The sequence below is a fragment of the Physeter macrocephalus genome, chromosome 13, assembly GCF_002837175.3.
Source record: "Physeter macrocephalus isolate SW-GA chromosome 13, ASM283717v5, whole genome shotgun sequence".
NCBI classification, from domain to species: domain Eukaryota; kingdom Metazoa; phylum Chordata; class Mammalia; order Artiodactyla; family Physeteridae; genus Physeter; species Physeter macrocephalus.
The window spans coordinates 69,402,502-69,417,255 of NC_041226.1; the positions used below are offsets into that span (position 1 = coordinate 69,402,502).

The 14,754-nt window shown below is 45.0% G+C and overlaps 1 protein-coding gene across 6 annotated transcripts in view; it reads left to right on the forward strand.

The window, feature by feature from the left end:
• The window catches only part of FARP1 (FERM, ARH/RhoGEF and pleckstrin domain protein 1), a 303,222-nt gene that overhangs the window by 182,280 nt on the left and 106,188 nt on the right, over positions 1-14,754 (forward strand). For all 6 annotated transcript variants that reach the window (XM_024123132.3, XM_024123133.3, XM_055089686.1 and 3 more), the window contains exon 3: positions 9,888-9,992. In XM_024123132.3, the coding sequence (XP_023978900.1) occupies positions 9,888-9,992 (105 nt within the window). The remainder of the gene's footprint in view (positions 1-9,887; positions 9,993-14,754) is intronic.

Sequence of the window (14,754 nt, forward strand, 5' to 3'; positions counted from 1 at the left end):
CTCCTCCTCCTCCCCCTCCTCCCCTCCTCCCCCACCTCCTCCTCCCCTCCTCCCCCTCATCCTCCTTCTCCTCCTCCTCATGGTCATCATCATCGTCACCATAGCTAATTCCCAGTAGAGTTTGCTGAGTTCTGGGTACCGTCCTTAGGCTTGCTGTATACTGAGTTGTTTAATCTTTACTACATCCTGTGAGGTGTTTCAGTCCTGCTCCCATTCTACAGAAGTGGAAGCTGAGGCCCAAAGAGTAACTCATCCCTGGTCACACTGCCATGGAGTGGAGGTGGGGAATTTGCAAGAAGACAGATGCCTCCAGAGTTTGTGTTCTTAATAATTATATTATACTGCCTCTCTAAGACCCCCAGGGGCTGGAGACACAGCTTGAGAAACATCTCCCACATTTACGCTGTTCAATTTCTTGCTTAACTAAGGAGTCCTGCCTTTGCAGCAGGTCACGACTGGTTTATGTGACACTCACCCTGGCCTGCAGGGGCTGTGCCATACTACGATCACACCTACCGTATATATCAGACTGTATGTCCTACCGACCGGCTTTGGTGCCCCAAGTTACAGCAGTTGCAAATGTCAGCCTCTTCCCTTGGTTTTACCAGCAAGTTTTCTCCAGGACAGTTTGCGTCATCAAAATTAGGGGTGGAAGTCTTGAAGGAGATAAGAGGGAAAATAGACCCTGAGGCTGACGGTTAGGAGCAGATTCTCTGAAGCTGAGTCTGAATCCCAGCTGCACAGCGAGTGTCACCTTGGCGCCAACTCTGTGTCCTCTGGCCTGGCGTGTCCCCGGGGTGCAGCTTAGGTGCGTGTGGGCGTGCAGATGTACCGTTCCCTCCACCCCCACGGCAGCTGCATCTTGGACATTATTACTGATGTCCCATAACGGGATTTGGTTGGGACTCTGTACCGGCTTCCAGTGTGCTGTCTGGAAGTCCCGAGCCATTCTGATTCACTAGCCTTTGCTTTTCTCTCTCATAACTTTTAGAATCTTCTTTTTTTTCCTTGTGTTCCCAAACTTCCCAATAATTTGCATTGAAATGATTGCGCTCATTCCATGAGATACTCTCTGGCCCTTTATCACTCTTGAAAGTCATACTCAGTTCTGGAAATTTCCTTATATTATGCTTACATAATCCCCCCTTCCCCTTGGGTCTCCCTGTGTAGGGGTCACATGATTCAGATGCTGAGCCTTTCTAAATGTCTCGCGTCCTCCCCTCCCCGCTGCCACCCCTTGGTCGCCTGGTGTAGGTTCTAGGAGAGTCTTCCACTGTATCTTTAAACTCTCACAGTGACATTTTAATTTCTGCCGTGCTATGTTTCATTTCGAAGAGCTCTTTCTTGTTAACCAAATATTCCTTTTTATAACCTCCTGGGGTTATGTTAGTTATAAACTCTGAGCTATATGAGGATACAAATTACAGTGTTTTTAAAAGTTTTTCACTCTACCCTGCCTTATCGGAAGTACTTGGCATCTCCCATTCCTGACCTTTTGGGTAGTACTGCGGAATTTGGCTGCTTCCTTATTGCTGCCTCTCTTCTCCTCTGTAATTAGACTGCAGTTTTCTCCTCTGTCATCTTCTAGAATTTGGGGGAAATCTCTTACCCGCTGTCTCTTCTCTCGTTTTCTCGGTTTCCTATGAATTTATTCCTTTTTTCGTTCTTTTACTGTTTCTTTTAAGCAGGGTTTCTGGGTACCGTGGAGATGAGCTGCGTGTGTTCAGTCTGCCTTCTTTAGCCACAGGTGTCACCTTCTTAATCATTTATATTAAGCCCAGTCTGCAGTGGCCTTGTGCTAAAATTTCTAAGAAAAAAATGTATTTATGGACAGATCGGTGAGTTCCTATGAGATTTCTCCAATTGTGTTCTAGGGTCTCTCCTTCACTGGCAGCTCCTGACTACATGCTGAGGGGTCAGGAAGGGAGAACTCAGGGTGGAGGGCTGGTTGGTAGGAGCGTACGTGAGCTGGGGGACTTCCCAGCCTGGGCCCTGCCCCTCCCCCATCAGGGGTGGAAGCGTCCAGAAGAGACTTAGGGCGTAAAAAGAACTTCGACTGTAGACTACTGCTCACATCTAGAGCAGCAACAGTAAAAAGAGGAACACCTTTTCACAATAAGCAGGAAAAGTCAGTTATTTCCTATCATGAGTCTACTGCTTACTGAGTTTATTTGATTTTTCCAGTTAGAGAAATTTTCAAGGCCAGAATGTTTATGTTATCTGCAATCCACTTATCACGTTATTATTTCATTATAATCTCTTCGTTCGAAAGGAACGGAGCAGGATGTGACGGCGTCGTCTCTGCCCCCATGAGGCTGAGAGGTGGGTAACAGCGCTGCGGAAGGTGGCTGTATGAGTTTTCTAGGGCTGCTGTAACAAAGTACCACACACTGGTGGCTTGAAACATCAGAAATTTATTCTCTCACAGTGCTGGAGGCTGGAAGTTCAAAGTCAAAGTACCAGCAGGGCCATGCTCCCTCCGAGACCCTGGGTGAAACCCTTCCTTGCCTCTTCCAGCTGCCGGCGGGGACCATCCGTCCTTTGGCGTTCCTTGGCTCACAGCCACGTCACTTGTCTCTGCCTCTCGTCATCACATGGCCTTCTCGCTGTGTGTCTCTGTCTTCACACCATCTCATGAGGGCACCACTCCTGTTGCGTTAGCACCCACCCTAATGACCTCATCTTAACTTGATCACGTCTGCAGAGACCCTGTTTCCAAATAAGATCGCATTCACAGGGACCAGGAGTTAGGACCTCATATCTTTGTGAGACACAATTCAGCCCGTAACAGTGGGTTCGGTATTTTTTTGCTACGGTTGCGTCTCAAGCTTGAAGTTATCCTGAAAGGGAGATTGGAGCCAGAGACCGCCAAGTGCGCCGGCCCTGCCTGGTGGGGGTCCACGTATCGACATGACTGGCACCTGGCTCTCAAAGCAGAGTCTTTGCAGCATCCCCTGGGAGCTTGTTAGAAATGCAGGTTCTTGGGCCTCACCCCAGCCCTCCCGAATCAGCATCTGTGGCTTATCAAGGTCTGCAGGTGATCGGTGGGCACACAGGTCGGAGAAGCACTGCTCCGAATCGCCTCCAGCAGAATTCTAGGGCAGAATACGCATACCTGGCTATGGACTCTGCCCTTGGGGACATGGTCTCACACACACACACACAGATGTGGTAGCCAGGCTTTCCATCCCATGACGTTGCAGAGACATGCCTTTGGGGTTGGGAAATGGGACATCCTCCTCAATGTCAGCCTATTCCCCCGCCCTTAATTTTATAAACTAACATTTCCCCATCACAGTAGAAGCAACAGTATAGAGAACTTGTGTTACGTGCCAGGGTCTCTGCTAAATACTTTGCGGTCAGAGTTTTATTTAATCCTCACATTGATGCTAAGGGGTCGACAGTATCTCCAGTCCTTTCTTGGCTCCACCTACCATAGACTGAATTGTGTCCCCACTCCCCCAGATTTCTGTGTTGACACCCCAACTCCCAGTGTGGCTGTATTTGGAATAAAGAAGTAAGTAAGGTCAAATGAGGTCATAAGGGTGTAGCCCTGATCCGGTAGTGTCCTTATAAGAAAAGATACTAGAGTGCGTGTGCGTGCGCTTTCTCTCTCTCTCTCTCTCTCTCTCTCACACACACACACACACACACATAACACTTACCATACCTTCTAATTTAGCTGCTTTATTCTCTAACCTCTGACTCAGCGAGAGATACTTGTTGTATTGATTTCCATTCCCTTAGCCCCTAGCACAGTGCCTGCATGTGGCTACTCACTTGACAAATGTACCCCAGGCTCCGTAAGCCATCATGGTTATTAATACTTCTACCCACCTGGTCAAAAACCGCCAGAGGGCTAGGAGGAAATCTGCCATGTTAACGACACCCGTGGTGAGGGTTAGTGGGTTATGGAAATTTGAACAATATTCTAATAGGTATTAACGGTAGGAAAAAGGGGCTGAGGCCTTTGAGAGAAGCCATTCCCTTCTGCTGTAGAAGAGCATGGCCTGGTTGTCTTGGTTACCTTAATCCCAAAGGAGAGAAAAACAAAATACTTCCAGAAACAGCTCTCTGAAACCTCAGCAGATGCTATTTTGTAAAGTTGGTCAAATGTTATCTTTGTCGATTTCCGTCTATGAGATTATTTCAGCAAGGCAGGTTTTAGCTTGTATCACGTAGGGTGACTCCTTTGTTCAGACCCTTTGAGGAGGTGGGGAGAGGGTGTAGAAGACACCCCCAACCCAAAAAGAATTGTCTTTATTCTTTTAGAGGAAAAAGAAAATACTTCCTCATAAAACTTGATGTAATAGAAATAACCTGAAGGCGTAGACATATTTGAAAGGCACAATAAACCGAAGGGGCTTTGATTCACAGTTTTTCATAGCTTGAAGCTCTGTGTGAATGTTCATACTATTTATTATTCAGTACTTAGTTGCCAGACACGCCCCAAGAATGTAAACCTCCTCGTAAAATTTAATTTTATGGGATTCCATGAAAAGCCTATTCAAAGTGGAGAAAGCAGTGGGGTCGCCCCATGAGGAATCAGCCACCTTATTTGTGCACGAGATTAAACTTCAGATGCCTCTTGGAGCATAATTTAAAGTAGCCAGTAAGAAAAAAGTGATAAAAATTTGCTTATGTGGTTTCACTAATTACCGGTTTGTTCTCCAAAATATGACATATAATTACTATTTGGTTTCATTTCTGTAAGGAGTGCACTTCTGGACTATTTTAATCAAGACTGGCCGTGCGCGGGGTCAGCCAGACTCTTAGTTTCTTAGAGGGTGTGGGAGTCTCAGAGATCTGCCCCCTCAGGCCCAGTACAAACACTCGGGGACAATTTGAAAAACATTTATCATGAGGTCCCTTTCATGTTAAACCATTTCTAACAGATACAGGTTTTCAGATGAAGCCTAAGTGATTTGATTTTCCTTCCTCACGTATGATAATTTGTGCAGCCATAAATGTGTGTGTGTTTGTGTGTGTGTATCTTAAAGTAAGTTACTCTTGGAGAAAGTACGTTTACAGATGAATTTTCCTGAGCGTCTCCTCTTTGTGTTCTGCCAGCCTAGTCTACGGTGTTGCCACCTTTCCCCACATCCAGACTTTATTGACTCATTTATAGGTTTGTTTTAGCAACAAAGGGCTAGTGGATTTGTAGCTGTTGAACCCCATCATCTGTCTCGTGCACAGCCTGCCCCAGGTGCATAATTTGTGGTTACTTACAACGATGTTCATATCATGCCTTTTTTTTCCACCAGACACGTAAAAGAACCTTTTGTGCTGAGAAATAATAACAGCCCTTTAGCGCACACACGGATATTCACTCATTCTTCCCATGTGATACGGCTCTCCACAGCCGCTCAACTTGATCTGGGTCCTTACCCCTCAGTGTTTCTCGAAGATCTAATGTAAAGGAAGTGGATTCTTGCTCTTCTTGTTCTGAAAAATAGTTTAAACAGATTGTATTGTGAATAACCCTCTTCAGTCATTTGTATGTAGATGTGAACACCATCCTCAGTTACTTTGTTTTTTTTGGTCTTTTTTTCTGCATTTTTAAATTTTGGTAAAATGAACACAACAAAAGATTTACCATTTTAGCCATTTGTAAGTGTACAGTTCAGTGGTATTAAGTACATTCACAGGGCTGTGCAACCATTGCCACCATCCATTTTATATTCTGTGGTGTGATTTTTTTTTTTTTTTTTACATTCCCACCAACAGAGCACATTCTCCACCTCCTCACCAGCATTTATCTCTTATTTTTTTGGTAATAGCCATTTTAACAGATGTGATGTGCTATCTCATGATGGTTTTCATCAACAGTGACTTTTTTGTGTGTGTGTGGTGTGATTTTTGAGCAGAATTACTTTTAATGTGAAGTTCAAAAAATTCATTGGAGGCAAGTGTAAAGAAACGATGCTGTGGACTGAGTGAATCCACTGTTGGAAAGAAAGAGGGGATAACTTTTCTTAAAGAATGTGGATAAAACTCTTCCTGCTTCCCTTCTCTGAGATGCTTTCTCTGAAGTGGAATTCAGCCCTGGGTGCATTGATTAAACCCTGACATTTCTACACCAACCCCTAAAAGAAGGGGAAACAGTGTCCCTGGACTTCGGTATCGTGAAGTCTATCTAGGAACATTTAGGCCGTAGCTGCCTGGTGTACATCGGGAAGTTAATACCGTGTCCATTTACCCATGAAATTGTCATCTAGTGACTGCATTTCAACCCTTATAAATACTTTCTAGTAATTCTACATGCCGGCTTTCCTTATCCCCCTGAAGATATAGCCAGTGTTCACAGGACAATTCATATAATGCATTAAAGGCATCTATTTTACAGATGAATTTTAGGAACTATATAATATCGTTCAAACTCTAAATTAACTTCTCCCTATATAAAAATTTGGGTCCCATTGAAAAGTCATTTTTGCGTCAAAGATTTGTACAAAATAATAAATTTTAAGGAAAATTTTAAGACTTGGGACCAGGCTTATATATTAACTAGATTCCAAGCATCTATTTCCAGCCTCTTATTATTACCAAGATATGCTCAGTATGGTCACAAAAATCTCTGCTGACTCAGTAAAGGACCTGATTCAGAGGGTAACTCTACCTCTCCTCGGGGTGTTCCATGAAGTGCTTAGTTGAACATCATTCCATAAAGGCATCCATTGTATGTTGATTTTTTACTTGTTTAGACTTCCAGCATTGAATTGTAAAGTCTCATTTCCCAGACTCTGTAAATCTAGATGAAGTTATCAAATTCACTTAGTTCCAGGAATTCTCTGGGCGACGGGAGTGCTTGCCAGCTGGTCAGATAATTGGTGGTTCAGCTTGTAACAAATAGGAAATGTCAAGAATGGTGAGAAAGAAGAATTGTGAAACTGGAATGTGGTCTTCTCTTAAAAAGATCTTATGATACAGGAATTCTTCCACAACTGCTTAGCACTTGGCCCATTCCTATCATGTTCTTACTCGCTAGCCTCTGCAGATTTTACTGGCCAGAGAAGAGGACCTCGAACAAGTAGCCATGCCTAAGTTATTCATACAGTTCTATGGAGGCAGGTGTGAGGAATTGAACTCGAGACGCCCCCCCACCCACCCGTGAGCCTGGCTGGTGAATTCCCAAGAGCTTTCAGCATGACCGAGGGTGCATTGCTTTGATAAAGAAGTGGGAAATAAGATTGGTGACCAGTAATCCGTTCAGCTGTTAACGCTGGATAAACGTAGGGGTGTGTGTGGTGGGGTAGTGGGGGGGATACGTTTGACAGACAAGGACGGGGTTTACACACCATTACATATTAGTCCTGCCATCAGGGCGAGTGAAACGACTCTCCTGGTGACCCTTGGACCCGGCGTTCAAAGTCTAGAGCCTGGGGAGTTTGGGATTATCCATGGAGACTACTGCATGCCCTTAGATAACTGTGAATATCTTCTGGATTTCAACCATGAGGAATATGGGAGCGTAAAGTGGTGTCTGTTTAAAAAGAAAAGAAAGATGCTTTATCGCTGGACTGGCCCCTCAGGTCACGCTGTGGGGTGGCCTAATGGATGTGCCCATCAGTACTTGTCAGGCTCTGACTGCTACTGCTAGTTAGTCTCCTGGGTTACTAATTGGCTCCTAAATTGCTCTGCTCTTAGCAGAGGGGAAGTGAAAGTATAAAACCAGTAACTGGAGACAACACTGCCTTGAAACATTTTTCTTGCCGTGTTTGATCTGTGTGGTGAACCTGGATCCATTTTGCAAGTGGGTCGTTAGGAATCTACCAGATAGTGAAGAGAAGCCAAGGCATATGATTCTAAGCTCTTTAGGGGAGAAAGGGAAGATGATATATATGAACCCACTTTCTCCCCTAAAGAGCTTAGAATCATATGCCTTGGCTTCTCTTCACTATCTGGTAGATTCCTAACGACCCACTTGCAAAATGGATCCAGGTTCACCACACAGATCAAACACGGCAAGAAAAATGTTTCAAGGCAGTGTTGTCTCCAGTTACTGGTTTTATAGATTCAGGGTATAGAAAACACATGTATAGTGTTGATTTCAGCAGACATTGAGGGAGTGCCAGGGGCTGTGCTAACCAATAGGAATAGAAAGGTGAACAGGTAGCCCAGAGTTCCATTGGGGAGACAGACTCGTAGATGTTTAACTACAGAGAACACGGTGGAATGAGTAATTGTATTCATTTGTTCATTCATTCATTTCAACAAGACTGGTTGGCATTTAGGCATCGTGGGTAAGGCGATTAATAACCTATGGCCTAAAAAACAAAAATAACCTACGGCCTTTACCCTCAGCTCCTATGAAGTCTAGATGAGAGTCTATGCAAAGTCTAGAGAAGAAAGCCGAACATTCTGCCACATTTGGGCGGGGGGAGCAAGAGGAACAGGGACAGGCTTTCAACTGCCACAAAAAGGGCGTGGGATCATGAGTTGAAAAGCTACAAAAATGCACACAAATATTTACAACAGCAGCTTTATTCACAATTGCCCAAACTTGGACAACCGAGATATCCTTCAGCAAGTGAATGGATAAACAAACTGTGGTCCATCCACACAGTGGCATATTATTCATCAATAAAAAGAATAGAGGGTGGGCTTCCCTGGTGGCGCAGTGGTTGAGAGTCCGCCTGCCGATGCAGGGGACGCGGGTTCGAGCCCCGGTCCGGGAGGATCCCACATGCCGCGGAGCGGCTGGGCCCGTGAGCCATGGCCGCTGAGCCTGCGCGTCCGGAGCCTGTGCTCCGCAACGGGAGAGGCCACGGCAGTGAGAGGCCCGCGTACCGCAGGAAAAAAAAAAAAAAAAAAAAAAAAGAATAGAGGAAACTTAAATGCATACTGCTAAGTGAAATAAGCCAATCTGAAAAGGCTACATTCTATACGATTCCAACTATATGACATTCTAGAAGAGGCAAAACTAGAGAGACAGTAAAAAGATTAGTGGTTGCCAGGAGTTTGGGGGGTGGTGAGGGTGGAAGCAGAGAGCACAGGGGATGTTTAGGCTGGTGAAACTCTCCTGTGTGATCCGGTTATGGGGGCTCTATGATACATAGTATGCATTTGTTGAAATCCGTAGAACGATACAGCACAAAGAGTGAATCCCAGTGTAAACTATGGACTTCGGGTGGTGATACTGTATCAGTATTGGCTCAACAATTGTCACAAATGTACCGTACTAATCCAAGATGTTAGCAAGTGGGGCACTGGGTGTGGTGGGGAGAGGTGCCGTGAGAACTCTCCCCACTACTTCCTGCTCAATTTTCTGTAAACCGAAAACTGCTCTAAAAAATAAAGTCTATTATTTTTGTAATTTATTAAGTATTTACAGTGGTGTGTTAATTTCTGCTGCACAGCAGAGAGATTCAATTGTACATATATATACATTCTTTTTCATATTCTTTTCCACTATGATTTATCACAGGGTACTGAATATGGTTCCCTGTGCGATGCAGTAGGACCTTGTCGTTGATCCATTCTGTATATGAGTCTGCATCTGCTAATCCCAAACTCCCAATCCATCACTTCTTCCCCCCCTCCCCCCGGCAACCACAGGTTTGCTCTCTACGTCTGTGAGTCTGTTTCCCAGATAAGTTCATTTGTCTCGTATTTTAGATTCCACATATAAGTGATATCAGATGGTATTTGCCTGTTGTTTTTAAGGGGGGTAGTGGCTGGCATTGGGGTAGGGAGAGGATGGCAGAGGGCAGCATGAGAAGGCAGTCGGTGGCGGGCACGGGGCCGGTGACCAGGGTGTCGTGGCGGTGCTTGGCGGCGAGCTGTTACAGACTCGGGCCCGAAGAGGCTTCCTGTAGTGGGAGCCGCGGTTTGCGTCCATAGCTGCCTGTCTCAGAGGGCGTAACTTCCGCTGTTTCTGTTCCCAGCAAAGAGCCCCCGGGAAAGTGCTGCTGGATGCGGTGTGCAGCCACCTGAACCTCGTGGAAGGAGACTATTTTGGCCTCGAGTTTCCCGACCACAAGAAGATCACGGTAGGTGACGTCCATGGGGTGTTGCTGTTTTACCGTCAGTTCGACTTGTGGGAGGGAGATAATTGGGACCTTCCTTGGCCATACGGAAATGTACAACAGAAAAGGTACCCAGAGAGCCCTTGATAATCTGTTTTTGAAAGTAATGTGTGCATATGATTAGCAAGTTCAAAGAGAATACACAGTGCAGGCTGTCCCCCCGTACCATCTCCCTCCATCTCTCCCTCTAAGAACCACCATCACCAGTGTCTTGTGTATCCTTCTGATAAGAGTCTGTGTATATGTGTACACAAACACGTAATTATTTTTTATACTGTGGTATAGTTGATTAACAGTGTTGTGTTAGTTGCGTTTTATTTTTATTTTATTTTATATTAGGGTATAGTTAACAGTGTTGTGTTTCAACAAACACATAGTTTTGAAATACGATAATGTGAGGAAACAATACACAATGCCCTATACTCCACCCACACACCGTTCATATATCCTGGACATCTTTCCTCTTCAGCGCATAGAATCCACTTCCTTCCTTTTCACGGTTTCACGCCGTTCTGCTGAATGGATGTGCCATAACTTACAACCCTGGCTGTAAAGGGTGGGATACTTAGGTTGTACTGAATCATTTGCTTTTACAAATGATGCTCCAGTGAACATACTGATACGTTCATGTTTGCATTCACGGTCAAGGGTTTCTCTCAGTAGTTCAGATCCACAGGCACGGAAGTTGCATCATCCGTGGGTTTGAGCATCTTAAAGTTTGCTAAATATGTCATGTTGTTCTTTAAAAAGGTTTCACTGATTTGAACCCCAAATTGAGAACATAGAGTACTGTTCTTTTTTCTCTTTTGTCCAATGGCACTTTCTTAAGGCTGTATCCTAGTCTACCTCTTATGAGACACCCTGTTAGGGTGTAAGTTCATGGACTGCATTTCTGTTCCGTGCACAGAACTGAGTGCCTGGAACTTTTGCTGGCCCCTGCAGTGGGGATCCAACAGGAGTGAGATGGAGAGAATGTATAATCCAGGTGGGGCATCAGACTGAGTCAGTGGCCAGTTCAGGACACGTGGCAGGTGGTCCACTGGAGCCCGGGGGCGTTGGGCAGTGAGAGCAACAAACAGCATTCGTGTTCAGGAAATCCTTCACAGATACTGCGAAACAGAGTCCTCTGAGGCCAGTAGGAGTTGACCTGATAGAATGTTCCAGGGAGAGGGGGCACCAGATGCCCAAAGACCAGACAGCAAGTGGGCTTTTCAGAAACCTGCAGATAAGGCTGAAGTTTAGAGGTGAGGGAGCAGGGCTTTGCTGATGGAGGTGAGAGAGAGAACAGGAGCCAGGTCCATCTGGAAGGGCTTTCTGCCCCATTGCTATCTAGTAGAAACAGAAGATGAACCACTCACTTAACTTCAAGTTTTCTAGCAGTTATGTTCAAAAAGTTTTTAAAAAGTGAAATTAATTTAATAGTCTGTTTAATTTAACACATCTAAAATCATTATCATTTCAACATGTAATCAGTCTCAAAACCTACGAATAACAGATTTTACACTTTTTTCCTGCTAAGTCTTTGAATCTGATATGTATGTGACACTCACAGCCAGGCCAGCTGTATTTCAAGTGCTCAGTGGTCACATGTAGCTAGCGGCCCTTGTATGGGACAGCACAGTTCTGTACCGAGCTAATGTGTTTAGGAAGCTGGTAATGCATTTTAAAGGGAGCGTGGGGGGATTCCTTGGCTGCCCAGCGGTTAGGACATGGGCTTTCACTGCCGCGGACCTGGGTTCAAGCCCTGGTTGGGGAGCTAAGCTCCCACAAGCCGCGTGCGAGGCACGGCCAAAAATGAATAAATAAATAATAAAATGAATAAACAATACAGGGAGTGTGATATGGTCTGATTTATGGCTTAGAAAGACAACTGTAGCCAGATTGGAATCGGACAAGAGTCAGGAGAGCTGTTCGGGGTTCATGGTATCAGGCTGGAGACGGTGCTGGCCGGGGCTGATGCAGAGTCTGGCAGTGGCTGGCGGGAACTGGTCATGCCCTTAAGGACGTGCACAAATTGTGTTTTCTAGACACACACCTAACCTCTAGGCACTCCTTGCCGTTTTCCAGTGCTTATATTAACTCGAAGCTGCCCTGACTCCCAGTCCTTCTGCTGTGGCAAACGACCACAGACGGGCCACATCTGATTCCACACTCACTTATGCATCTAACAATTATTTTGTGCCAGTGCTGCGTCCTGCGTCACACTTCATACCGTAGAAGACGCCTGATATGAAGGGACAGCTAGCAAGTAACAGTTACTGTTTCCAGTCACTGAGCCTGCTTAGGAAGGTTGACAAGGAAACAAATAATTATCATACAGTGTAGCAAGTTCAGTGGAACAGTGTTTCATAAACTTGTTTTATGTTAAAATAATGATTCTCAAGACACCTGAAGATTTGTTCTCTCATTATTTCTAGCAACCCTGCCTGCATAACTCAGGGTCCCAAAGGCTTTCCTGACTCCAGTCTTGTCCCGTTCCGATCCTGCTGGAGTTTCTTTTCTCAACCGTAAATTAGCAGTGGTGAGGGTACCAAGACTGAGAATTGTTCCATATCTGGGTCAACCAATTAGCTAATGGCAGAGCTAGGATTCTAACCACATTCTTCTGACCTCAAGTTCAGTGCCTTTTGTGTTGACCTTGGGTGCTTCTCTTTTGCTAGGGTTTACAGACTTATTAATCTTTCAGGGTACCTCCAGGGCTGACTTATTTCAAGTTTTGTCAGGCTTGATTTTTGTGATTTCACCGTTTCCTTATCATATTGTTTAGGAATGTGTTCAACTGCAAAATTCCCTAAACCCATTAATGATAACTAAAAGAAATAGATATTGTTGCAGAAAAAGGCCACTACCTGAATGCTTATTACCATGCACCAGGCTGCTCTAGTTCCTGTGGACACAACAGCAAAAATGGCCCATATTCTAAAGCAGGGATCAGCAAACTTTTGTCAAGGGCCAGATAGTAAATACTAGAATAGACTTTTCATGCCAGAGAGTCTCTACTCCAGCTCTTCAGTTCTACCCTTGTAGTATAAATGAATCGGCATGGATTTGTTCCAGTAAAACTTTATTTATAAAACAGGAAGCTGTAGTTTGCCAACACGTGCTCTGGGAAGTAATAGCTCTGTTCAAGGCATCATAATAGGTTTATGTACACTATTCCGTTTATTCCGGTTCATTTATTCTAGCCCATTATACCTCCTTTTTCTGATACGGAAGCTAAGGCTTAAAGAGTAAGTCATTTTCAACAAGGCAGACAGCTGAGCAGTGATAGATCAAGGATTCAAGTTCAGATCTTTCTAAATGCTCTCAGTCACCATCCTGCTGTGACCGTGTCTCTATATTTTGCTGTCAATTTCAAATAGCAACCTGAAAGCTAATTTCATATAATTTTAAAAATAGGTTGTTTTCACAAAATTGATCTGTGGTATTAGATGGGATGGTGCAAATGGGTACAAGGAGGGCTTCTGGGGTCCTGGCCGTGTTCTTTTTCTTGATCTCAGTGCTTGTTCTATGGGTGCAATCAGTTTGTAGAAATTCAGTGAGCCATACACTTGTAACACATACACTTGTAATGTGTGTACACACACACACACATCTTCAATAAAAGTTTACCCCCAAAATGCAGTGAAAAAAAAGCACACAGGAACAGAAATCATGACCAAAAAGCACCCAGAGGCTAGCTCATGGAATCTGTTTTGGAAGAGCCAAGGACGAGTCTTGACTGGGTGAACTGAGGGAGAGCCACTCACGTGTGAGACTAGTAAACGCTAGCTGCATTTCACCTCTGCTCTCAGATAAACTTGCCTGAAGATTTAAGATTTACATCATAGGGTTTTTGTTTCCTTCCCAGATTCTGTCAGTGCTGACTTCCTAGCTGGGTGTTGTACCATAGTGGTGGGTCGGACTGCCAGCCCCCAAACCCCTGCTTTACCTCTTAGCAGCAGGGTGACCGGGGCAGGTTGCTGGCCTTCCAGTGCCTCACTTTGCCTGAAGGTAAAACGGGGACGAGAGTACCCATCTCGTGGGGCTTTTGAAACGATCAAATGCGGTATCTGTCAGCATGTAGCCCGGGGTCTGGGAACTATGTATGCAGTGTTCAGAAAGTATTAGTTATGGAAACTGTCATCATCGTTTTCATCATTACAGTTTTTTATGGTCAGAACCAGATAACATGAAATTTATCATCTTAACCATTTTCAAGTAAGTCTACAGTAGTACAGTGGTGTTAACTATATTCATGTTGTGCAGTAGGTCTCTGGAACATTTTCATCATGTAAAACTGAAACTCCATACCCATTAAACAACAGCTCCCTTTCCTCCTCCCAGCCCCTGGTAACTACCATTCTACTTTCTGTTTCTATGAGTTCGACCACTTTGGATACCTCGTATAAGTGGCATCATACATTATTTGTTGTTTTGCGTCTGGCTTATTTCACTTAGTGTAATGTCCTCAAGGTCCACCCATGTTGGAGCATGTGTCAGAATGTCCTTTTGTTTTTTTGTTTTGTTTTTGGTTTTTTTTGTTGTTTTTTTTTTTGCGGTACGCGGGCCTCTCACTGTCGTGGCCTCTCCCGCTGCGGAGCGCGGGCTCCGGACGCGCAGGCTCAGCGGCCATGGCTCACGGGCTCAGCCGCCCCGCGGCATGTGGGATCTTCCCGGACCGGGGCACGAACCCGTGTCCCCTGCATCGGCAGGCGGACTCTCAACCACTGCGCCACCAGGGAAG